General features: G+C 37.6%; 1 protein-coding gene across 1 annotated transcript in view; it reads left to right on the plus strand.

Annotated features, from left to right (window-relative positions):
• Positions 1-23,113: 23,113 nt before the first annotated feature.
• The window catches only part of EEFSEC (eukaryotic elongation factor, selenocysteine-tRNA specific), an 87,336-nt gene continuing 83,712 nt past the window's right edge, over positions 23,114-26,737 (plus strand). Inside the window, exons 1-2 of the mRNA XM_025894711.2 lie at positions 23,114-23,321; positions 24,831-24,927. Coding sequence (XP_025750496.1) covers positions 23,134-23,321; positions 24,831-24,927 — 285 coding nt within the window. The 5' untranslated portion in view covers positions 23,114-23,133. The remainder of the gene's footprint in view (positions 23,322-24,830; positions 24,928-26,737) is intronic.

Below are 26,737 nucleotides of genomic sequence, written 5' to 3' on the forward strand. Positions count from 1 at the left end.
TTTTTTTTTTTTAGAATCAAGAAGAGGAGGAGGGAAAATGGTTTCCTTGTATTTGACCATGCTGTTGGATGGAAGACAAAGCTCGGTCTCTCTTACTGACTAATGTCATCATCAAGGCATTTTTTTCTCCCACAGAGCAATTTTGTCTCCATTGAGACCCCCACAGCCATTGGCAAGACCATGGCCTGAGATTAAATCTCATGCTTGGGTGAAATTCTAATGACTGTAATTGTTTCCTCTTTTTAAGTCTGTGGTCCCTTCATCAAAGAGTGGTGCGGAAATTATGCATTTATGCTGTAAAAAGAGAGGTCATGATTACCTGAACCTGTGGTTGACTTCAGGGGATTCTGTGTCGTGTTCTGGCAGTGGTTATCCACGCTGACATTCTGGTGTGTGAAATGATTTAAAGCGTGGCTTAGAGCACACGTGCAAAGTACTGGTGTGGCGTGGCTTGGTCCTCGCCGGGGTTGTGCTGCTCTCCTTGGGCTGTCGCCTGCTCAGGGGAGCAGCAGCAGCTCTGGTGTGTTGGGCATCTGCTGGAATAGGAGAGAAGAAGTAGTAACTGTAGGTTCAGGTAGGTTTCTGGGAATGATCTACTTCAAGGGTAAACTCCTAACCTAGTGCAGCTGTGAAATAGCACTGGACTTGGCTCGCCCAAATTGTAGAGGGCTTGGGACCCATCAGCAAGTGTTACGGTGAACCCTCATAGCTCAGAGTTTATTGAAGGTGCTCAGCATCTCGAAGGGCTGCCCCAGTGTGGTGGTGCTGGCTGTGCAGGAACCCAACATAAGCGTGTCTGTGAATGTGGATGTGACAAACAGAGCAGGCAGTTTTATAGAGGTAGATTGCCTGGTCCTGCACAACTGGAATATGTGTGTGTGTCAGTTTTGCTGTGTGATGGAAATATTCAGATATTTTGTGCTGTTTGTCTTTATTGTGCAGTTCTGTGTGTACACAACTTTGGGACTGTACTGACCCCTAACTTTTTTGAAGATTTATGAAAAAATTGCATACTGTGCATTAAGTACAAAACATTGAGTTTGTACTCAAAGTTATGAAGTATCCTTTAAAGACATCAGAACAACTGACCAAGAGACATTTCATCAGAGAATAAGGAAAATGGTTCAAATTGTACTTAATTTTGGGTGTCAGGGCTGCTTTAAGAGACTAAGGAAACCCCAAAATATTATCATTCCTAAAAGCATTCAACACTGTAATCTTTCCCTGATCTGTGAGATGATGAATATTCAGTTTAGAGTATTAAAAAGTTTATCAGCAAAATGCCCCACAAGTGTCAACAGTGCTGTTCAACTAAGGGACCAGTTTTGGGCATTTAACACTGAAACTTTGGTCTCTGTCTGGCTATATTATAGCTTCAAATAATATGATAATATGCCTCATTTAAAAAACCTGAAAAGCAAGTTTTTACACCTAAATTATAACTGTTTGTTTATATATGTATAAATAAAGTAACAATTATTTCAGTGTTTTTCTTATTTGATAATATTTATCCTTGTGTATGGCTAAAAATTCAAAAGTCACAAGTCTGGCATCCCGAAGAAAGGTGTTTAAGGAAGTAATTTTGTTTTCTGGATTGCTTGCTGTGTGATAGCTTTTCACCCTGTGGGACAGACCAGCATGAATAATATTTCTTTCCCTGAGTAGACTTTTCACCTGAGTAACAACTGAGGATTCTCCCATTATTTCAAGTGCTTTGATAAAGTTGTGGTGGCTGGTGGTGTTTGCCCATGTGTTTGTAATTGAGCTCTCCCTTTGCTCTCTCTGCTGTGTATTCTGACATCCAGCAATGCTTTTTCTGTACAAAATGAGTGATTAACTGGAGTCTTTTGTGGGAAGAGATTCACCTGTCTGTGATTCTTTATAATGCTTCTCTTGGGGCAGTAAAAAAAAGTGTATTTCATTAAATCAGATTATACCAAACTTTATGTGGAGAAAATACTTTTCTAGTTAAGGGAACAGAAGAGTTTTGAACTGAAGCTAAATTCTATTGCAAAAACCCTCAAAACCAATGGCTGAAAATCCAGTCTTTAAGAAAATTGTCTCAGATGTGGTTTCGTTACTGAACTGTGTTTGTTGACAAGTTGTGTGTAGGTGGGTATTTGGCTGTTCTTTCATCGTGTGTCCCTAAATGTGTTTTCTTTTTTTTGTTTTGAAGCTTTATTTACTGTATGAAATAGTTTATTTTAGTAATGTCCAGCACTGCTTTTGTGGGGTTTAATGTTTTCTTTGTTGTATTTTAAAGCCAAATCAAAGTGAAGATAAATTTAACTGTCAGTTTCTTTACTTACCCTGCACTGAGAAACCAGCGAGTCCTTAACTTACTATGGAAAAGATCACTGGGTTTTTTAGACTTGTAATCAAATTGATGCAGTGGTTGGAAGTTATTTTGGTTACTGTACTTGTTTCTTTTCCCTGTGCATTGTAGAGATCTTTATTTTTGTCCCATTCAGAAAAAGGTAGAGTGTGGCTAGGAAGACAGTAGACCACATAAAAAGTGATGTCAGGTTTATGGAATTTTTTTGCTGTATCCTTGCGCATAATTGAGTCAATCCTAGGTAAAACCAAAATTGACTATTGTGGAATTTAAATAAGTTGGCAGTATCCTTTTGAACCTTACTGTTTTAAATTTCTTTGCAGTAACTTATGAGCTCATGTAACAACAATTGGAACAAAATAACTTCAAACATTCTTGTAACTAAGCTATCCAATATTTATTTTAGTAGCATATGATAGTTTCACTTTTTATTGCAGAGCTAACAACTTTGTAGCATCTCAAGTGCAACTGTATTTACTGGTTTTATTAGATGCCGAAAATTTTCAGGATACCAGGGTGAAATCATCAAAATGCACTCATCTTGGGGATGTTGTTATTCTATTTAGAAGCTGTTATGCTTCCTATGAAAGATTTGTACTTTTGTCCCAGTTCCCCTTCATGCACTGTTTGATCAGAAGTGGAATAAATAAGATCTGTGAATGAGAAATGTGTTTCTTGCGAAGTGGATGCTTAAGTGGAGTCTGTTCTGTAACAATAATAAATTCATTTAGGGGTCAGAAGACAGTTTAAAAAAGCAGGCAAGTTGAGCTCAGCTAAAGCAGTTCACGTGTGAGAACTTGTCATAAGCTGCAGAGTTGTGTGGGTAACAGTCATTGAAATACTGGATGCTCAGGCCCTAGTTTGTAGGGGGCAAACATGACTTTGTGGGAGGTCAGCAAAATAGCCCATCAAACTAGTTTTTGAAAATTAAATATATTCTGGCAATCGTGGTTTTCTGCTAAGTGGTAATGATAAATTCAAAATATTTTAAATGCCTGAGCTGTAATCTCTCTTTCTATTTCTGTTAGCTCTGAGCAACCAAAAAAATTGAGCTCTAATCACTAAGGCTGTATTCTTTCTTGGTGATTTCAGCATTTCATTAAGCAGTGATTAGTACTCTGCAATTATGCATTCATTTATCTTAGTGATGCATTTACAGTTAGAGATAGTGTTGGTTTATTGAATTTGGCTGATCCCTAGCAATTTCAGCAGATTTTTTTTTTCCTACCATGTAAGAACATGCAAGAAAGCGTTAGGGGAGGGGTTCATAGCCTTGGCATTGTTTTAAATGATAATCTTATCTGATTTTTATGGGGAAAAAAAGAGGGGGGGGGAAAGATTTGTTTTGTTGGGTTTTTTTTTTTTATTTGTTTGGATTCCCCCCCTTAGAACTTTCAGAAATTCCATTCTGAAGTCGAAAGGCTTTACCTTTGTCTGTTGGACATCCATAGCTCATACTGTGCCTCTTTCAGGTGCAGAATAATAAGCTGTGTAGGAGGCTGGTCTTGAAGCTTGTGGTTGGAATAGATTTTTCCCTATGTTCATAAGCTGGCAGTTCCACAAATGAATTAAAATCTTAAGGAATGTCAGGGAAGAAGAAAAAGAGGAACAATGTATGTGGGAAATGGGGTTGAAAACCAGTTTCTTGATGTTTGTATGGTATCCCTTGCAGTCTGAGTAAGAGGGAGGAGAAAAGAATCTCAATACTACTAAAACCTACCCTTGTTCATTTTGTATCATAACTGGATAAGGATTAAGTTTGAGTGGGCACGGTTGGACTGTGAGGTATGATGGTTTGTGGTGGGGGAGTTGGGTCACTGATAACCCACCTTTGCTTCACTTCTGTTTGTTTCATGTTTTCTGTTTCTAGGTTTTAAAATTGCCTATTCAGTTTGCCTCCAGATTTAACAGCATCTGAGATTGAGTTCTAGTTTATTAAGAGAACTGCAGTGAAATAGGCTTCTCTGCCTGCCCAGTGCTGCTGCGGAGAGAAGAGAGAGTTGCTGCTCTCTTGGGACTGAAAACTTAAAAGCTTTCATTTTACCAGTAGAGCCCATCCTAAAGCTTGTGTACTCAGATGTTGTAATTCAGTTTTCTGTGGACCAACAGAATCTAGCTCCTGGAGAGAGGCAAATCTTCTTTGATTGTTTGGGTAACAACATCATTGGGTATGTTTAAAACATGATGACTACAAATGAGAACTATTTCAAATTTTTTTTCCCCTCCTGATGTCTCAGTTCTCCTCTCAGCCCCAATGTGTACCTTGCTTAACAAGACACTAGAGGGGAAAAAAAAACCATGTAAATGAATGTTACTATTACTTTATTAAGGGAGGAAAAGGATTAAATATCCATTTATATGATTTTTATTTCATAGGGTTTTTTTTACTTCTGTCACCAAATACTATTTAATTTTCTTTACCTACCTTACTTACCTTTTTTCCTCTTCATACACTTTATTTCAATGTTACATTTTTACCAAATGGCAAGATAATTTTTCCCTCAAAAGCAAATTAACTATGACATTTTAAACATAATTTATAAAAATAATTTATTGGAAGTACTTTAAGGAAATCCTTTACCAAAATTTAATTTAAGTCTATAGTAAATTGTCAGTAAGAATATACTTAATAAAGTTCCATTGTATTTCTCTTCCGTTATTATGATATGATTCTTCAACAGCAGTTGTCTCCATCGTTTGATGCGAAGACTGAAGCGCCCAGATAACAAATGAAATATATTTACTTAAGTTCATTTGAAATTAAATTCTCATTCTGAGTTTCCCATCCCTTATTCTGTAATTCTAGTTCTTACTGTCAGGAAGTTCAATTTAGAATCTATTGTGCTCTCTGAGACTAGAAGATGTGAATGGGAAACAAGACCTAACAAAATGTGAAAAGCAGTAATTAAAAATATAAAAAAGGCTCCTATGAGGCAAAAGCATCTAAGAATGGGTTTTGTGAAAGAGAGAAGTATGTATTCTTTATATGTTCTTTGTATACTTGATATACTTTTGATCCTGTTTTATGTTCTTGCTTAGGAATTTCTTAGTCACGGAGGTTGGATTAGCTAACGCAGATGATTTTGGACTTCTGGGCACTTCTTTTCTAGAATCCCATCCCAGTGAGAGTGATGGCTCAGTACCTGCTGTTGCTGCTCTTTGAATTTTTGCTGTGAGAAGTATTCTCTTGAAATGTACAGTTAAATGCAAATTTACAGATGCCGCTTCAGAGTAGAAGTATTGGTGCTTTGCACTCTGTATTATTTTCTTGTTTATCCAGGATTCTTAGTCTGTTTGTTGCATATTTCCATTGAATAACTTGAGCAGTGCCAGCATTCCTAAGAGCTGGTCACATGAGCCTGGCAGAGCAATGTGTATTCTGAGCAGACTTTGTTTTCTGTCGACTTTCATCCCACTTCCCTGGGGATGTTGTCAGCCTCTGTTTTAGCTTGAAAGTTTAGATTTCAATTTGGGGGGAGTGTTTTTTAGTGATCAGTGAACCAGGAGGGTGAGTGTGGGATGCAGAGCTGGAAGACCTGCTGTACTTTCCTTATGATGACCCTCCCTGGTCACAGAAGCACAGTTCTGGTCTTGATGAAGGTTTTGAGTTTGAGTGATGTTTTGCTTAACTGACAGATGTTACTGCTCACAGACTTAGTTTATACAAACTGCCACTACTGCTTGTAAAATGTAAAAATATTTGTGTCAACACTTGTATTTTATTCAGTTGTTCATTCATCAGAGAAAATGTGGAAGAACTTGCTGATTATACTGAAATATCTGATTAGATAGTCATGTTTTGGTTTATGTAGTATTTGAGATGTATTATGAAATCTCTGTGCAGGGTTATGTTGAACAATTTCACGTTTTGAGGTTCTTCAAAATACCTAATAGAAAACTTTTTTTTTCTTTATTTATGAGGGTTTTTAGATAAGGGGCCTGGTTTTGTATGTTGATGGTTACTGTACGTTCACCTCACAGGATCTGTGCTTTTCAAAGTATAAAACTTGAAACAGTAAAATAACCTGGTTGTGTCAGAGATTAAAATATTTTCCTTATTCTAGGGAGCAACTGGTCTAAATTTAGTCTGTGAGCTTTCTAAACCTGGTTTTGTGTTTATCTGTGAAGTGCCATGCACACTTGCAGCTTTGTAGACCCAGGTTGGGTGTTTTGCATCCATGCAGCCTCCTAGGAATGAACTCAGTAAGGGAACCTGCAGGGTTAAGGTCCAAACCAATACAAACTCAGACCAGGTCTGTGTTTTGTTCCTTAGTTGGCTGCTCAACTTAATTCACATGAATATCTAATTTGACATAGTAAAGTATATAATTCAAAGCATTTAAAATACTTATTTTTAGACAAATACTCTGCTGGTGAAATTTGGATTATCTTTTTATGGCACTTACTCTCTGCTGTAAAATTTTTTTGAAAAGTTCATCTGGTTATCAATCATGATACCTTAGATTTTTCACCTTGCCTTCTGTTGGTACTGTTGAAAACATTTGCTCAAGCATTGCTACTGTCTCTTATCTCTGTGTGGTTATAGATCATTAAATTCCAGCCCTGCTTACTGCAGTATAAATTCTAATCTTGGTAATTATTGTATCTAGTTTTATTTAGTAATTTAACTCTGCACTGCTCTCCTCCTTTACAGTGAGCATCACCTTTTATATTATGGTGGGCTTTTATTAATTATATGGAGAATGTGTTAATGTGAGACACAAATGCTATACACTCTGCAATATGTGGAGTGCTTTGTAGCCTTGGCAATTTAGATAGTGTATCCACATGATATAGTTTGTTTTGTCCTGAAGTACTGGGATGTGAGATTTACAGGACTGTTAACCCCTTGGGACCGCTCTGAAATGAAGCACATATCTTGTGCAGTCTTAGTCAGCAAAAATTTAAATAAAAATAAATACACTGTCAGAAGCCCTTGTGTTGGCCTGGCAGGAGGTATGAAATAGTACCACGTGCTTGATAATGGCCTCCTCAGTTTGGGAGGGTTTCTGTGATGTGACTTAGGGGAATGACAAACTATGCAAAATACTTGCTATTTTCATGATTTGGTAGTGAATTGTTAGGCTGGGCCTGATGTCTGCCATGGACTGAAGGGCAGAGAACTGAGTACAGAATAACTCTAGCAAAATCTGAGAGGGGAATCAAAATTATAATTTAAAACAAACCGAGGTACAGCCTTTGTGAACGTTGGAAACTCCAAGTGAACTGAGAATAAACTAATAGATCACTGCTTTGAGATTGGTTTTCAGTTGATGAGTTTGTGGTGATTTTTTGCATATAAGGACTTTCCTTGGTAGTGTAGTATTAACTCTTAAAACCTTAGCAAGAGCTATTTAATAGCAACATTAACTCTTCAGCTACTCTTCATCTGTAATTTGTAAGTTAGCAAAGCACCCAATATCTAGCATGGCAGGAGGGTAGGTTAACTGACTGCTGCCTAGACTGTGTCCAGAAAGATTTGTTTTCCAGAATATTGCTGTTTACTTTGGCTCTGATAATCTGTGCACAGTGTAGAGAATGAAAGTATCCTGTTTCTCAGAACTGGCATCTTTAATTTGTTTGGGACTGATTGGTTTTAGAGATTTCTTTCATTTGTGCACTGAACTGCTACAGCTGTGTAGTAATGCAGGTGCTTGAAATAAAGCTTGACATAAAAACTAAGATTGGTTGCAGGGTGTCCTTCTTGAGAACAACCTTACTTTTTTTACTCAACTCTGCTGTTCTTGTAAGGGTTATAATTATTGTTGGTGTTCGGAGATGGTGAAGGTTTGAAAGTTAGTGTTGTAGAAGTCTCATAGAATTGGGTATCATGACATTGGATTAATTTGCCAGTTTGAATGTGTATGGAGTTGTATGTTGATGTAAATGACAAGGAGTAGTATAATTGTTCTCTCTTTATATTTCCACTTGGTTATTTGCTGCAGTAGGAATAACAGTTTGCTGCATTACTGTCACAGAAATCAAGAAACTTGCATCAAAATTGCAGTTCACTGTGCTCCAAAGTACAGAATACTCTGAAGGCAAAATGTAATCTAGTCATGGTAACCTGAGGTAGTTGTCTTCCTTTTCTAACTTCCCACTAGGTCTTAGTAACTCTTTTATTCATTATAGATTAACCTGCTTAAGAGAAGCAAAGCTCTAGTTGAGTGTATGAAAGATATATGTAAGAGTTGTAAACTGAAATAATCGTGTTTATTACTGTTAGTTGTAAGTTCTTTTTTCCTTGTTGTCCAGCTCCATTTGATTCTCAATTGTATTGAGATTTGCTGTCGCTCGATTGACAAGTTTTCAAACTCTGGCATTCTGTCAGTGCAGGTGATGACCAAGTGTTATTTGGCTTTACAGCCTTGATGTCATTCTGCAGCTGGGCACCACATCTGTCATGACTCCTGGTCCAAGTTGGGCTTCTCTTCGAGAAGAACCTCTTGACCCTTTGTACTTTGTACAGTGCCCGCCTCGCAGGCGGACTCTGGAGCCGTTGTTTGGAATGCGTGTCTAACGCGTTCCACTCGGACCCTCGGTTCCATTCCATAATGTTAGCTTTAATTGGCTGGTTTTAAACTTTCATATGCAATTTGGTTGTACATGGTAAATTACCACCCTCTTTGCCTTTTCCTAAGAGCGAGAAAGTAGAATCCAGACTCTGCTTTCTCTTGCTACTTTTTACTATTGCCCCTGAGCTCTTTTAGAGACAGCACTGGTGGGTAGTGTTTCTGTCAGATGACAGATCTTTTTTTACTAGTGGCTTTTTTCCTCTAATCTCTGTTTTTAACATCGTATTGTACTTTTGGATTGAATTCTGCATTTGAAAGTTTAGGAATAATGGCTACTTCTTGTCCAAAGAACTATCTCCAATTTAATAACTGTTGCCTAACTCTCAGTGTGGCTGTATAGCCAATGTGTCCTCCAAATTATTTTTATTTTTTTTAAATATTCTTATATTTTTATTTTATTTACTTTTGTGTTTATGTGAGAACTTTAGGACACCACCAGTAGTATAACCAAGGCTGGTCTTTACTGTATAAGAATGCCTTCGTAGGTGCTTCTGAGTGTCAGAATAGCATGGGGAAAATGACTCTGCTGTTATACAGGTTTCATCTAGGCTTAAATGCTTGATGAGAGCATCAGCAGAAGCTGTTTTCGAGAAAGAGGGGTAGTTTAGTTACACGAGGAGAAAAGTTGGTGATGCTGCATACAAAAGAAATTTTGCAGTTCAAGCTTTAAACAGTGATGAGCCTCTTGTTCATACTTGGTATGAATAAAGTAAAACAAAGCCTGCCTTTATCCCCCGTAACAGGCTTATGAGCTCATGTTTCGGCTTTTCCTTTCCCCTCCCTTTGTGACATGGACTCTGTCTTTTTTTTCTTTGCTAAACAGACAGTAACTCTCTGCAATATTTTTAATCTCAACAAGATGTCCAGCGGCTGATGATGCAAAAGTGTTACATCAACAAAGGGGAGGATAGTTTGGAGCATTCCAGGTCTGACATTTCTGGCCAAGGAGCTGTGTATTGTGGCCACTGATTCCTCCCTGCACAGCATGCTTGCTTTGGGCAGGAGACTACTTTTCATTGACTCCTGTTGTGTGCCTCCCTCCTCCTTATTTTAGGCTTCCCCAAGAAGTTATGACTGGAAGTTTCATGGTTTTAGATGAAAGAGCCTGTTGTCTTGTTGAATTATCTCCTTTCTGTCTATATTTAAAGCAAAGTTGGCAGGTAAAAAAAAAAAAAATACAGTAAAACAAAAGCTCTGTTATAGTAACATCTTGGGCTAGATTAGAATAAAACTGAAAGATTGATCTAATATTTTTTTATTTTCATGTGTTTGCTCAGTCTGCGTGTTTACCTGTAGTCCATTGGCACCTGGCAGTGGAACTGGCCTTATTTGACTTTCATGGGTGCCTGAGCACTGGTGGGATCTAACCCACAGAAATTTATTCACTGAAATAAATTGTGATAAGTATCAGATTGTTTAGATTAGAAAAGTGTATATTATGGAATTTTAACATAATACACATTTGTAATCGTGCATATTGAGTAGCCATAAGTGCTTGTACTCCTAGATCTTTGAGAGAAAAATTGTTTTAAAACCTAAAAGAAATACTTTCAGGTTTTTAATGCTCTAGTGCAACATTTTAAGCTATTTTTTTTGTACTGACTGAAGTGGGCCCAACTCATGAACCTTTTCATTCACTGAAGATATAGCTGATACTTTTAAAAAGTAAGGCCTTAAGAACTTTCTCATGACAGCTAAACTTCTTGAATTCATATAAAAATCTGCTTAGATCACATAATTTAGCCTTGCAGCTGTAGTTTTATTGTGCAAAATATAAATTGATTTATAAGCTCGTTGTTTCATAGACGTGCCTGTTCCTTATGTACGGCTGTTATTGTCGTAGTCTGTGTTCCCTCACACTGTAAAGCCTTCAGACATCTCTGCAGTCTCTGTTAGGCTGATTCCATCAGGTACTACTTCTGGTCACGAAGTTTTCCCCTATTTAATAAAGGTAAGGTGGGATAATTTGTCGATTTCTACCTGAATGCATCATTAACCGTTGCAAGAGGGAAAATTAGGGCATGGGTTTGGTGTCTTTTTTTTCTTTTTGTAAATCTTATTTTTGATGCAAAGGCAGTTCTGTCGCCAGCCAGTCCAGAGTGTGTAGCCTCTCCCCCCTGCCATAAAACAATGAGCACATTCAGGCACAACTCGTGTTTTCAGTTATTAAAAAACGGAGCCGTCTGTCTCTGCCTGTGACTTTAATCTTTAAGCCTTTATTCCCTGTACCCCACCCCCTCTTTCTTTCCCCAACCTTTTGTTTGTGAAGTGCAGAGCTACAGGATATGTGGGCCTGGAGTTTCTGAATGTATTGTACATTCCCCTGGCAATTACAGATGTTTATAACCCTGACTGATGTTATTTCAGTATTGTGGAGGGTGAAGAGAAAATTAAAGAGCACTCTTTTCTTTGCCCCTAGCAGTCTTCAATTTTTTAATTTTTTTTTTAAATTATTTTTGAGGACAGGGGAGGGGAAAAAAGAAGCAGCAAAATCTAAACTCTTATTTTTTTTACAAAAAATCTTGTTTAGCGTTCTCAGATGGAACATATCTGAGAGCTGTGCAGGAATCTTCCCATAGACTACCATAACTCATCTGTTAGGACAGGGTGTTGCATGCAGTGTTGTAAAAAGCATAATAGGGCTGGATTATGGTACAAAACAAGCTGCTTGGTGTGGAGTGCATGACCTTGCTTACTTTATTTCGAAGACAGAGACAAGGTAGCTTAGGGCTAGTAATGATTTTTGAGTAGAATCACATGAATTTATTTCCAGCTTTGTATGGAATCTGGTCTTCTTTTTTTTGTAGAAGAATGATTTAGAATCTGATGAGTTAAGAGTTTTACTTTTGGACTGGTGACTTGTAGAATTGTTTAAGAAAATTTATTTGTTAGTCTTGTAGAAATATACTCTTGATCTGTACAAGGTTTTAAATCAATTTTTTATTGGACGTGTTTGAGCTATCTAAAGTTGCAGGTACAGGATTGATGTCCTTGAATTGACAAGATGGAGAGAAGAGAATCTAGTAGCAAATCTCTGATGTGATCAAGATGATAATTTGGGTGTTTCTTGGGGATTCCAGTGCATTTCATGATTTTCAGGGTAGTAGGCCTAAAGCATTAAATTTAAGTAAAGTTTAATGAAGTTGAGAATTTCGAGGTGGTTCAGCAGTATCTCTAAGATACAACCTTTGTATCTGTACCTCTTCTTGACTGTGTTCAATCTGCTGTTTATAGGTTTTGGAAGTTTGGAGTTGCATATCTAAATGTATATTCAGGTCTGTCTAGCTACACTTGTGTGATCACTCTTATCTCCTATGACTGCTGTATGGAACTTCTTGTTAGACTGATCTTTTGAGGATATGGCAGAAGAATGAACAAGAATTTACAGTGAGATATCCTTTGGCTAGGCAGGACTTTAAAGAAATTAACACAAAAGATAGCAAGAAAGCCTTCCTGTCATCTAATATTAAACTGACTAAAATATGCTTAAAGAAATTCTAACAGATGTTCCAAGATGTTCATAATTCAGTCATTCTCCAAAGCACCCAGAGGGAGGCAATAGATGCTCTGTAGTAACAATTCTCCAGTCTTCTGGGAAGGAAAAAACCAACTAGCTGGTCATTAGGCATAGCACATTCTTTTTATCCTGAGATCATCAAGTTGTGTATTGCTTGTGTAAGGATTTCTGAGATGCTCTAGTTCTCTTTGTATTACAGCATGGGGGCATGGATGTGATCAAATCCTAGATATGCTAATGGAAAGATATCATCTTGTACAAATGTTAAAAGAACTTGAAAAGATGAAGAGCTGAGCGTGAAATAGCACTGATAGAGAACAGAATTTATAGGAACGTAGTAGATATTGTTCAACTGTCTTTCCCCCTCCTGCTCCCCACCTCTGAATCCAGTACTGGACCTCTACGTAACAGTAGATTCAAATACAGAAATATGGACACATTGATTAGGAAGCATTTCAGTTGTGCTGTTCTTGGAAAGCAGAGCGTTCAGTTGTCTGAAAAGCTGATACAGGAGTTCACTGCCTGAAGCAGCTCATTCATTTGGTCTTGGAAAATCTATCAAATTATTCCAGTAATTTTTATTGTACTACTTTTCTCCTTCCTGTACAAACCTGGTTTTGTATGATTTATCATTCATAATGAAAGGTATACAGGTATAGCCTGCTATAGGCTGAGCCCAGAAGATCCTGTGGTATTGGGGAGGTAACAGGAATTTTCATCGTTGTAGGTACCAGGGACTTTTGCTCACTATTTACCTCCACACTCCAGTGCTTATATTATTAGTAGAGGAACCTCAGGTGTGACATTGCTGCAGCTGGGAACATTGTTTCTGTCTGGTGTGAACTGGGTCCTTAGAGATGGAGCAGAAGACTCCAGATGTGTAGAAGTCTGTCAGAACTGGGGATGAGCTCATGTCCTTGTTCATGCAGGTTTGGTGCCTTTATACTTCTGGATGCTTGATTCTTTTTATACTGTTTAGCCACTATTTTCTCGTTCTGATCTTGGAGATAGCTTCAAAGATGGTATCTGTCTGTATTCCCCGGAGGATGGAGTGGGCAGAATGATCGTACTTGTAAGTCATATTTTTTGCAACATATTTAGCATTATCATGTGCAAATATAATTACTTTGTTTTTAACTTGAAACTTAGCACAGGATCTTGTAGAGAAGAAATGTAAAGCTGATATGGGTCAAGACTATAAAAAGGGTATTTTTTTTTAAATCTTCTTCCCTTTGACCTGTTTGCTTTTCAGTGTTTACAGTAAAGACTTTATGGACCATCAGGGACCCTTTATGGTCACTTTGTAAGGCCCAAGTGTAATGTTACCTTATATTTAACTCTTCAGAGCAGTGCAAAAACACATGTGGCCTTGATACCAAAACAAAATACCTCTGAATAACAAATCTGAAACTTGAACTAACCACTCATTAGGCTCTAGGAAAACTTGCTAGAACCTTAAGCACACAATATATTCTAAGAAGGTCAAAGTGGGGTTTTACAAGTATCCATTTTTTATACTTTGCACCTTTCTTTTTCCTGAAGCATGAACATTGATTTACTGTCACATTTGTTTCAAAAACCTTGTTTTGTGAACTGAACAGCTCCTACGCAGAAGGAATTTCACTGCAGACCTCTAAGTTTGGGTTTGATGTGAATCAGTGGAATTACAGGTGCCAGAAATGGGACATGACTTCTTGTTAAGATATTTTATAGTCTGAATGCCAAATTATGAAACTGAACCTTTTTGTGCTAGGTGTAATATAGACACGTAGTGCAAAACACAAACAAACAAAACCCCACCAGAAAAACCCAAACAAACTAGATTTGCAACCTGAATTGTAATAACCCAGTTGATATCTTCTGTGCTTTCTCTTGCTTTCAAGTGTACAAAATAATAATTTTTGCTACTATATGCCATAGATTGTACTCCAAGGCTGATGAGTTGTATAATGACATTCAGTCTAAAATGTTAAGTAACTTTAGTTTTGTACAGTATCCTAAATATTTAACTTCTCAGCTTCACTGCTGTCTGTATTTGCATATACATATATATGAATGACACATTAAAAAGTTAATGTTTGCTAATTAATTCACAATTTATGCATTTTCGACTTCAAGCCAAGAAAGAAATTAAAGCAGTTGAAATACCACAGCGTTGTGCAATTCAGCAAATGCTACCTTTTTTTGTAGCAGTCATCTGCGTCTACTCGGAATGATTGTTGCTTTTCCAAGGCATGTAGACTTTTTTAAACCCTACCACAGTTAATGTTTTCAGCATTAAAATAAGTAGAGGTCTCTTCTGGATTCTGTCCAGTTTGTGCCTTGTCCATATAGAAATTCAGATCTAGTAATAGGTAGCATTGCAGAGAAGAACTTTACTGCATATGGAGGAAAGATGATATCTTCTCTCATATGGTGCTTTACCTCCATTTTTATACATGCTATGTATTACATGGCATTTCTTGTTACAAGGCAAGGATTGTTTGCTTTACTGTGCCCTCACTGTCTATAGGATTCTCATTTTGGGTGGTTTTCTGGTTTTCTTCAGAAGTATTTTGAAGAACAGGAATTTAAATGCCAGACCCTAGTAGTCACTTACCTGGTTTGTTACATTTTCTTTGGAAACAGTCAAAGCGAACATTTTGGAGGGTTAAAGCAAGAAAGTCAGTGATGGAATGAAGTGTCCCTTGCTTTAAATTTCATTTTAGTGTCTTTTACACAGGATAAAATCATAAATGTTTTATAAACAATGGAATTTCATCCAACTGGATGTAGCTTTAAAAATCTTAATGATGTGAATATCAAAGCTGTATTTTTATTTGTCTGAAGACAAATGGTATGTAGCAGCACTGAGTTTGGGTTGTTGTGCTATTTACTGTCACATAATTGATTGTGCTCTTTTATTGGAGGTGTGTTATTTCCCTTTCTCTTGTTCAGCTTCACTTGCTTTTGTCATTGCATGCTGTTAACATGGATTTTTCTTTGTAAGTGAAGTTGTTTTTGAAGGACTTAATTGTACTTGTCTTGTTTCCTTTTTTCTTTAAGGAATCTTTTAAGTTTTCCGGAAAGTGACTAGCTCTAAATGCAGTATTTTGTTTCAATATTACACTGTATATAGGTCAAGTCTAATACTTTACCTTTTTTTGGCTGCTCCTACACATAAAGCAATTTTGCATTGAGTAGCATATAATGACTGTCATTTCATAATTTTCTGAAGTAGTGGCACTAGTTTTGTGTATAGACATGTGTACTTAGATTTCTTCCAGTGCTTCCTAACAATACTGTTTATTCAGCTTTAAGTTTCTCTGGAATTCCTCAAGCTGGTGTTTCAAGGACAGCTTGTCCTGCAGCAGTGTCCCTCCCCTAGAAATGGGAGGTTTGCTTTGCTCTTTCCTCTTTTCCCTTTGCAGCTCCTGGCTGTTTGGTCCTGCTGTCTCCCCTGTGCCAACTCTGGCTGTCCCTGGGTGCTGCAGCAGCTGGGTCACCTTTGTCAGCTTCAGGGAGAGCTGTCTGGTGTGGCTGAGTTGAACTGACTGGTCTGAACTTCAACTTTTGCCGTTCATCTGATCCTCTGTGAGCTGTGGGAGACCTGAATAAGCACAGTAGGAACTTCCCAGCTCAAGGAACTGCAGTCTCCATGACCAGGTGCCAGAGCAAATGCCTTTTCACTGCTCCACTTCACTGACAAGTGCTTCTAGGTGTACCTGACTATGTACACATAGTGATGGAGATCAGTGCAATAACCAAGTAAAGTGTGTGTTTTGCCCTGGTTTAAAACCACTAGTGATTTCTATTTGTGAGTCTTTGGAGGAAGGATTCTCTTTAATTGTATGTAATTTTTACAAAACTATGTGTAGTTTTGATGTGTGTTTATCCAGTGAATTTAGTTAGATTGCAATGAAGGCTTCCTGGTTTTGCCTTGTTTTGGAATAGTCTCTCTTCTGTACTAGTGGAAATGACAGAAGTGTTCAGACATTTCTCAGACTGGTGCTCTTGGTTTTCCTCATTAGAGGCTTTCTCTGAAGAGGCTAAAGACAATGTGGGACTCCTTACATCCTTGTGAAGGATCTTTTGATAAGCTTCTTTCTTCGTGTGTTGTAATGCTTTTTTTGAGTGCATTTTCATTTTAAAGTTTGTTTGTGTGAGGGGTTTTTTTCTGTAACTCTTCTATTTAATGTAAGCTTATTCCTGTGTGCAAAATTGCAATAACTAGACCAGCATACAATAGTAAATTATTGGAAGATGTTCCTCAGTCTTTCTTAGCATGATCTTCATAAAGGTCTTAACAGCTCTGTCTGTGCTACTCAGCACGGCCAGTCAAGCTCTAATCACTATAGACATTTCCTCCTTTTGAAGAACAAAATTGTTTCTGATACAAATAAGTTAGAACTTATTCAAACAGGATAGATCCTTGGATGACTTGACAGAGGAGAACGTAGGGGCCTTCATTGTTTTTATGCTCTTCAGAACAACGTGGCACACTGTTTCATCTGGGAGATGAGGTATAAAGTATATTCCGAGGGGATTCTTGGGTGAGGTCTTTTGCCAAAGAACATAGTTGAACTCATGTTTACAAATAAATAACAGGTTAAAACAAAGAAATAAAATAAATAACAAATAAGAGAGGAGTTATTTGTGTATAAGAAACGGACTTCTTGCCATTATGCCCTTATTTCTGTACTGATTTCCCTTTCTAGCTCTCAGTCTAAGACCAACCATAGTGGCTGGTTTTCATCTAAAGAGAATTTGTGCAATGACATAATGCTTCTAATTGTAAGCTTTACTGTGTGTTCAGGAAGAAGTGGGTTGCCAGTCAGATGCTTGCTACCAGAGATATTCCAAACTGTCCAGAGTTTGAAGCTGCACAGCTCTTTGTTTGAACTTACTGATATCCTTAAGAACGGCCTGCTTTGGATATGGTGGTGGGATGCCTGAACTCCATGAGTTCCTTTTCTTTTCAAAGTGTTTCCTAACAGGAGTTGTATCAGTTTTGATCCATGATTTGCATTGCTTTGCAGAGGGTTTCTTCATGTGTAATTCATGCTTTCCAGTTGTGTGCATGTCTCTTCTGCCCCCTCACACCTCCTATTTCTGTTTGAATTTTGGGAGATTTCGTATCCCGTCAAACATTTTCCTTATTCATCACAGTGCCTCTCCTAAGGTAACTAGCAAAATCCTGTGTGACTTGTAGCATCTCCCAAGGTGTTACTCTATATGAGAAGAGGGAATAATTTAGTTGTTTCTGAATAAAGTTTCTTAACAAAAAAAAACAGAGAGGGGGTTGGGAAGGGGGAAGTTGCATACTCACTGCATGATATAGACAATATTTCCTGCGACAGGAGATACTAACCTCAAAGAATTTAAAATAAAACATCGATTTTATTATTTTTTTTGAAAGTGGAATAGGGGAGGCAAAAATGGTAGAATAGTTGGTCTTTTTATCCCATGTGCAGATGAAATTGATTAAACCTTAAAAACTCGCCTCAGTCCACCCGGTTTATTAATTGAAGAATTTCCTCTTCCCTAGAATGGGAAGTACACATTAAAACAGAGCTTTGCCCCTGAGTAGCAATGATACTTGAGAACAGTACATTTTCTACAATCCTATTTTCTCTTCTACAGTAAAGGAAATCCTAACATGGTAAAAAGCATATTTTAAAAAAAAAAAAAGGTATGTTTAAGGAAGTCCTCTTTCATTTCCTTGTAAAGCATGAAATCAAATTATAGCCCATGGCCCACAATTATTTTATTTTTACATTTCAAATTCCATTTTCTGCTTCCTTTTGGTGCCTGTGAACAGGAGTTGTACTGTTTGACTAAAGTCAGCTAAAAAGATTACCACAAACAGGACACAGTAGTTTAAAGAAGCCCTGAGTCAGAATCTCTGTCTATGTTCCATTATTGTGTGGTGTGCAAAACCTCCCCCTCATTCAAGAGGGACCTGACCTCTTTTCTTCTTCCCTCCACTACCCAGGTTTTACCTTTCAGAGTCAAATCTGCTTTATATTGATGGGTTATGGGTTTGAAGATATATTATACAAAATAATGCAAATGCAGAGAATGCAGTGCATTTCATCCTAAAGGTTAAAAGTTCATCAATACATCCTTTTATTAATGCATACTATTCTTTTTCGTTGTACTCAGGCAGTAGCTGGTGAGTTCTTTCAGGCTCCAAGGGTGAGAGCTAGCTAGGAATGATGGTGGTGCAAGTGGTATCATTTTGCTCTTCCCTTGGAGAAATTGAGCCAATTGCCTAAATTGAACCAATTCCTAAACTCAAGTTTAGGGAAACTTGAGTTGCTGTATTCTGTGCTTTTGAAAATTGTTATAATCCGTGACATCTGTGTTTCAACTAGTTTCATGAATAGAGAATAATAAATTACTTCCCCAGTGACTGTTTATAATCAGATACTCCCCAAAATTCAGGAGCAAGAGTGGGTTGTGACTGTTCAAAGCAGTAGCTAGACTTTATCTTTTCTGTGAAGGTGTTTTTCTTATTATCTGAGTTCAGTGTTCCCTGTCACTTTTGTGGTACAAGTGAGTGCTGCTACCTCCAGGTTTAGCTGGCACTTGCAGTTTTTGTGATGCTATGCTGCTGGTCTTGTGTTTTGCCTGTATCTGGCTGTCATCCAGATTCTCTCAGTTCATGTTTTATCTTTCTTGTTTGTTTTTCTTCACTCTGACTATCTACTGTACTTTATTTTTGCTGTGGTTTAGCTGCTTATCTTTGCCATATAATTCCCATCTTTTCCTACCCACTTGTGTTTTCTGATGACAACTAGTTTGTTTCATTTGTTTTTTTGCAGGGCTTCATCTGAGCCTTGTGTCATCACACAAAGGGTACTCCAATAGTTGATCTTTCATTTTCAAGCAAAGTGAGAAATCACTCATCGGGATTTATCTGTCTGAATGTTCTTGAACGCTTCTTTCATAGATGAAGTGGCAAAAAAAAAAAACAACCCTGTTTTTTCTGTAGAAGAAATAATTTGAGTATCTTAGTTTAACTTTGTCACTGATTCTATATGACTTTCTATATGACCTATATGCAGATAAAATATTTTTGATTGCTGTGCTTCCTTATACACAGACCTGTCCTTTGCATGTGTCTCTACTTTGTTCAGAGTAATTTCAAACCATTTGCCTTCTTTGAAGGCTGGAGGAACACTCAACTCTTCCATAATCTCTTCCAGATCACTCTTCTTAACTGTGTGGGACCATATCCTGTCTCCTTTTTTGAGCAAAAGCTGAGTGTTTCAGTTCTCTGTTCCATTTCACACAAGAGCACATGGCTGGCATTCTGTAGTCAGATAGTGCAGGTTTATTGAGTGATATTTTCACCATGTTTTATTCTTGTTGCTATTTTTGGAGTCTCCACTTGGTATGGCTATATTTATTTTATCTTTACAAGTGAGATTGGATTACTTGAGAATACTCATATAATCCATCCTCACTTCACTGTTCCTAGTTAAATATTACTCTGCTGTAGAAAATTATTCAGAAATGTTGTTTCTTTCATTGACTGAACTCTGATATGATCGTGAGCTGACTGTTTACTAGTGTGCTAGAGATGATGTAAGTAGTGAATATGAAGTTAAACATATTCTAGGTCTACTGTTACCACTTGCATGCTATTAGAGCAAGTGTACTGAATGAGATGTTCCATGTTAAATGGGGGACAGTTACAGTTTTGTCGAATGACCTGCCAACTTTCCTGATTGGAAATGTTACATTTGTGAATCTGTGTGCACTGTATTTTGACTTCTCTAGATTTTGTTCTAGTATTTAATGGACTCTATGCATGGATAATGGGCAACTAAGAAAATGGGTTCTTGAATAAAACAAAATATAAAACTGTGTAGGAGAAGATTGAAGGATTGGGAAGAAGGTGAATTGTTAAAGATGGCTCAAAGAGGAAAGTTAAGGAACTACATCTTAGCATTAGTTTTTTGCCTTGTTACCCGAGGGTTCTGTAAACTTGAGCACTCATGCCTTGATATGCATGAGTAAACACGTACAAAACATCCTGATGCCTTGGGGAGAATGCAGTCAAAAGTATTTCTGTCAATGCTGTCCTGATCTTTCCCTTGGTTCCATGACTCTGTTGAAGGGCAGCAGCTTCCCACCCTCCCTGTGTGCCAGCTCTCTGCCTGTCATGTCTTCTCTTCCATCTTGTGCCATCTCTTACAAACTGTGGCCGGTCAGCACGTTAAGGCTTTGCAGGAGACACAGTAGCTGTGCCGACAACGTTTGTGAACTTGTGTGTGCTGCTGTTTCCTTGACTTGTAATATTTTTTTGTCTGGAGTGTCATGGTGTGTTTTCTGGGGTTTCTGGAGTTTTTCCATGGACTGTACAGTTATTTTTCCTTTGTTCATCTTGTCTTTGCTATGAAATGCCCCGAGTAGACATTCTTGACCTTCTAGCAACTGGGCTGATGATTTTTGTGGCTCTTTTAAAGTATTGCTAATAGATTCATACATACAACAATTGTAAGCATTTGTTTTATAGCAAATGTATTCAAAGCAGTTGATTTAGTGTTCCAAGATAAAGTAGCCCTTGTACTGAAACTGCATATAACAGTTCAGTGCAGATTTTGTCTCCTGTTGAAATGAGGAGATACCCGTTATATACACCATATATAATGGATCTTATCAGCCACCCTTTTCAAGGCCAGGTTTGGGTCTGGTTACTTTGGCTTAACTTTGGATCATGAGGGTTGCTATGCTTTAGTAGTCATAGTACAGTTATCTAAGGCTAAAGCTGCAGCATCAATTTTTTACTAGGTGTCCTTTTAGTAGTATTAATAATCCATTGGACTTGATGGTTTGGTTTTAATTATTAATTCCCATTCATTTTAAGGATGACACCTGTGTAGTGAGAATTACTGTGTGGTACAGTGTAATACAAAACATGTGTGTTAAGTGTAAAAAAGCCCTGCTGTATGTACTTGTAAAAGTGGATCCATTCTGATTATTAACTATTTTGTCCTACTCAAAATTATTTTCATGCTGTTTGTTCTCCTTGCTTCCTGACCTTTAGGTCTGCACTTGTGTGGTGTATAGTCTGAGCCTTTGGTACAGCCTTGATGACTTTTGTGCTGTAATTTAAGCAAGTTCTAAATCAGTACAATTCTTGAAACAATAAAAAGACAAACTACTTTTGAAGATATAACATCCATCCAAAGTTTGTTAGGGTGAGATATTTGAAACTATTAGTGAAAATTCTGAAGAAACGTTGGAAATGTCATAATTATCCCACTAGTGCTCTGAAGGGTTTAGCATTCATTATTACAAGATGAAAGCTCTGATAGGTTGAAAATAGTCATTTGTAAAACGTAATTTTTTTTTTTTACTGTTGTAGTTCCCACCCGCTCATTCACCCCTGCACTTCAACCTTGGACTGATTTCCTATCCTGAGTTCATGGGAATTAGGAACAAGGGTAGCTGTTGTCATAGCCATTGTAAAAGCCTTAAAAAAAAAAAAAGGCAGGAGGAAGGCTGGAGAGGGTGAAGGAACAAGGAACAGTTGTATTGATTTCTTGTTCTTCTCATTTAAGGCAAATATTAAAAGTACTTAAGTTCAGAATGCCGCAGTTTTATGTGATTTCTAGCTTCTACCATCTTTCAAAATGTGCTTTTTTTGACATATAATTTTCTGGTAGTTCAGCTTTAAATTTTGTTTTAGTTTTTTATATTTAAACTTTGTCAATATTAAGGTCTGTTGCACTTTACTATTTTGGTATTCAGTATTTCAGTTGCCTGGAATGAAACAAGAAAATTCGGAATATAATTAGCGGGAGGCCCAACATTCATCAAAAGCTTCCTTGAAAACAAATTTAAATCCGTGAAATTCAGGTTGCTTCAATCAAAAGATTAAGGGTTCATGACAACAATACTTTGAAAAATCAAAGTAATCCATAAACATGATAGGTAACTTCAGTGTAAAATTTAGGAGCTTTTTCATGAAGGGATCTAAGAATCGCATCTTTGTTGCCTGTGTTTGAGATTACATGTTCAAGTTATCCAGATGTGAATTGGGAGTAAGTGCAATATAGTGCAGGTTTATGAATCACCTCTTCCTCATGTTGAGGTATTGTAGGAATTTCTTTAGACTTGGGATAAACTTGCCTCTGGTGGTGATCACTTGGTTTTCACTTTTATCAAATTTTGGGCTTTGAAAGAAAAATGGTAGGAAGCAGGTAGGGACTGAGGATTGTTGATGTACTTATGGGGCATGTGGTTGACTCTTGTTGGGGTTGCTCTGAGCGTGCAACTCTCTGCAGTGTTACTGTGTTTCTTCAGCTCTATCGTATTCCTGCTTAGCTTCTTAGATTATAATTTTTAATTGAGACAAAAGTCATGCTTGTGTTGCTGCAAGGTTAATTTTCTTAGCATTTTTTTTTAAAGACAGTGATAACAGCCTTAGACTTGAACTATCAGTGTGGGGGAATATGTAAACTACCACATTCTTCAGTATTTTTTATGATCTGATGGTAGCATATAACAGCTTAAATTCCTGAGGTCTTAATTTCAAAAGAACCATGCAGTCAGTGCATACTTTGACGTGTGTTTAGTTTGTCTTTCTGGGTATTTGTACATCTCCTGACATTTTTTATGGTAGCTATTTGAGAAAATGATGCTTAATCTTTTTTTATGCTGCTGCCATACTGACTGTGAATTCTCCTCCAGGTGCCCAGATTATCGATTTGATGATGCTTGTAATAGATGTGACAAAAGGGATGCAGACACAGTCAGCAGAGTGCTTGGTAATTGGGCAAATTGCCTGCCAGAAGATGGTGGTGGTTCTGAACAAAATAGATCTCCTTCCAGAGGGAAAGAGACAAAGTGCCATTGAGAAGATGACTAAGAAAATGCAGAAGACCTTGGAAAATACGAAGTAAGTGAACAGTGATATTAACACCTGACTTGTAACAAAATGTTAAACAAAAATTATCAGCATTTCCCTTCCAATGTGCTTCTAAGCATACTGAGTCATCTAGCAGAGATAATGAGAAGAGAGTGAAAAGATTGCTGGAAACTCAAGTGCCATTCCAAATTCACACGTGCAAGTATCATTTGTAGAGAAGTATTTTCCTATAATTAAGCTTTTCAGTTTAATAACACAAAGAATACCCAGGTGAAAAGTTTTGAGTCTGTTTAGTTGGTTTTGTTTGTTGTGGGGGTAGGTGTTTTCTGGGTGTGTTGGGGGTTTTTTGTGTTTTGTTTTGATTTTTTTAACCTGTGTTTTTGGTTTTGTTTTTTTTCTTTCTTTTTGTTTGTTGTTTCTTTGTTTGTGTGTGGGGTTTTGTTTGTTTTCTGTTTTTTTTTCTATTGTTGTTGTTTTTGTTGTTTTGTTTGGTTTTTTAGCCTTTGGGCTTGCAACTTTTGTTATAATCTGCAAGTCTGTTTCACTCCACAGAAAATGAAAGTGTTAGGAAATCTGCTTAAATGAGGATGAAAGCTGTGATTGCACCAATTAGAGATAGCAGAATGATGGAACTTTATATAATGTAATGTGACTCTGGCTGGGACAATATTTGTCAGCCCTATTTTGGTACATTAGTTGAGGTACATAATGAATGAAGTGTAGTGAGGTTCTTGAGTGGAATTGTGGCTGGTTTTGAAGTGCGAAAATAAAATATTTATTTAGTGGTTACACAAACTGAAGCACAGCTTTGCTTTGGTCAGGGATGTAAGGTGACATAACTGTTGGGTCACATTTTGATTTGAAGAATCTGAGGAACAGGATTCAGTGAACAGAGGAGAGAACAAAAATTCAGTTTGTGCATGTGCTGTCTGTGCTTTGTGGTGCTTTGAAAGCACTGCTGACCTGGCTGTGATTGCAAAGTGCTTGTCCAGTTTTATCAGGCTGGGGTGTTTCTTGGCAGCCTCTTTACCACTTGGCTTTGAATCTCAAATGCATGGTTTTTAACTAATTTTTTTTGTTTCCAAACTACTCTTGTTAGTTGGACATATGCTGAGACCATTTGACAGCTGCCTCTGAACCCAGACACTTGGCAGTGAGGTTTTTTTGTTTGGGTTTTTTTAATAGTTTATTTGTTGATAATGATTTTCACTACACATACAGGCATGCATGTACAATTCCACAGCAGTAAGCAAAGCTGAGGTCTGCTGCAGCTGTGGAGTAGGTGTTGCCATCAATGCTGGGAAAATTATTGTGATGTTGTTAGGAAATTATATAGAAGGTGGGGAAAAAATAGGCAGAGGAAAGTAACTGTTGTATATTTGAATAGTTTGATACTAGTAAGTTGTCACTGACTATGGGGAAGAGCGGAGAAATTGGGATTTCAGGGAACTTCTAGCCTTCAGATGAGCCTGGAACTACTTTATATTGACACATATAGGAGATGTGTGGCCTAATGGTGGGAGTCTTTCTCTCTTTCAGGTTCAGTGGGTGTCCTATTGTTGCTGTTGCAGCAAAGCCCGGTGGACCAGAAGCCCCAGAGTCTGAGAATCCACTGGGTATTTCTGAATTGATTGAGGTACCTGCTGAAGAACATCATAATACCATAAAACATGCTCAAACTTTTCTCTTAAGTCTTTTTGAGTACAGTATATTAGTATCTAGGGTTGAGGAACTCCTGCATTAATTCCAGTTTTAAGGAACCTGGTTCTTTAGGGATTCCTTTCAGTGAATTAAGAAGTTGAAGTTACATGCCCCAAAAGTGGATCTCCTTTTTCAACTACTAGGCTACAAAGCCTTTGAATAGTTGTGTCTTAAGAAATGACCATCCACAAGTGTGCTGAAATTGTCTTTAAAGTTGTAAAGAGTTAGGAAGCATAGTGAATAAAAAACAGCTTTAAATTTCTGCCAAATCTGTGGTAGGTGTTGTTTTATAGTTGTACTATAGTTAAGAAAACAGGAAAGTTGTAAAGTCAGGCACTCAAAAGTTACACATTGGGAATTGTCTCCTTCCTCCACGTGTGTATTATGGTCCAGTGTTTAATTGCATGATTCTTTATTATAAACCACCCCTACCTTACTTCTTGCACAGGATGGACAGGACTCAACCATTGAGCAGGTAGTCCATATTTTATTTTAATTCTCATTGTTCTCTGTGTGGCCTCATGACTCCATTCAAATACTGCTCTGCATTCAGAGTAATTAATTTCCTCCTGGAGTTTTCTTGGCACACATCACTGTGGTCTTGAGTACTTGGCAAACAGTTAAATTTACTTCCAAAACACCTATGGGAACTGTAGAGGTGACTTTAATCCATATTTAGATTGGAAAGTTGAGGCACAAAGGAGCTAAGTCCACTGAGTTTACTAATTTTAATTGCCAAATTTAAGGAAACTAGGAACTATTTTGGGACATGCTTGTGTTCAGATCATAGTACCTGCCAATTCTGATTTCAGTTATGAGTGCTTAGCACTTCTGTTAAGCTTTGGGATTTCTGTTTGGACAGTCTGAGGTGTATAGTCAGTGATTACCTGTAGAAATTTCATTTTTGTGAGAATAACAATACATGGGAGTTCTGCCCTAAGTATAGAATCCATTCTCTAAAGAAACACTACCTGCCTTCATGGTGAAATCATCTTCTCTGATACCCTGCCTTGCTTACTGCTTGTCTTACACATCTGCAAAAGATAAAAAGCATGGCCTGGATTTACCCTGTGTTCTGAATGAGATAGGGCCTGAGAAAAACTATATGGTTGTGCAACTAACATTATATCAGACCCATATGAACAAAAGAAGACTTTAAGCAAACTGTTGCTTCACAGGTATCCTCAGTTTTAGCTATGTGGGTTGTTGTTTGGTTGTGGTGTTTTGTTTCTTTGGTTTTTCTGGGGGGTGGGGGAGAAAGAATACCTTCTCAGATGTTCAAAACCTTAAATTATATGGCATGAAGCATATACTGTGAAGGGCAGGATGCTTAAAATAACTGTGGGCAGTTTGTAGCTTGTAGTAGACTTGCCATCCTTTCTGTGAATTAGCTTTAGGCAAAAGCAGCATCTTTGCCCTGGAGGGATGCTGCTGTTATTTGCACACAGCCAAAAGTAGTTCTTAAACAGAGGCATTATTCTTTGAGAACTTGTCAGATTCTGATTTGGATGCTGCAAAATTTAAAACTGTAAATTGCTGAAGTTAAGGTGCAGCATCAGTCATGAAAAATTCTAGGGGTGTCTGGCCCAGGGCAACCTGGCTTGTATAAAGGCAGGACATTCCACAGAGCTGCTGAACAGTGAATGCTGTATCAGCTCCCAGGCTCGTGTGACCCGAGATGGGAATGGGGATGGGATGTAGGATGACCTTAGAACAGCCTTAGTAAGAACCAGTCTAACCACAGA

Source organism: Manacus vitellinus, unplaced genomic scaffold (assembly GCF_001715985.3).
Source record: "Manacus vitellinus isolate BGI_N305 unplaced genomic scaffold, ASM171598v3 scaffold_14_pilon, whole genome shotgun sequence".
Lineage (NCBI taxonomy): Eukaryota > Metazoa > Chordata > Aves > Passeriformes > Pipridae > Manacus > Manacus vitellinus.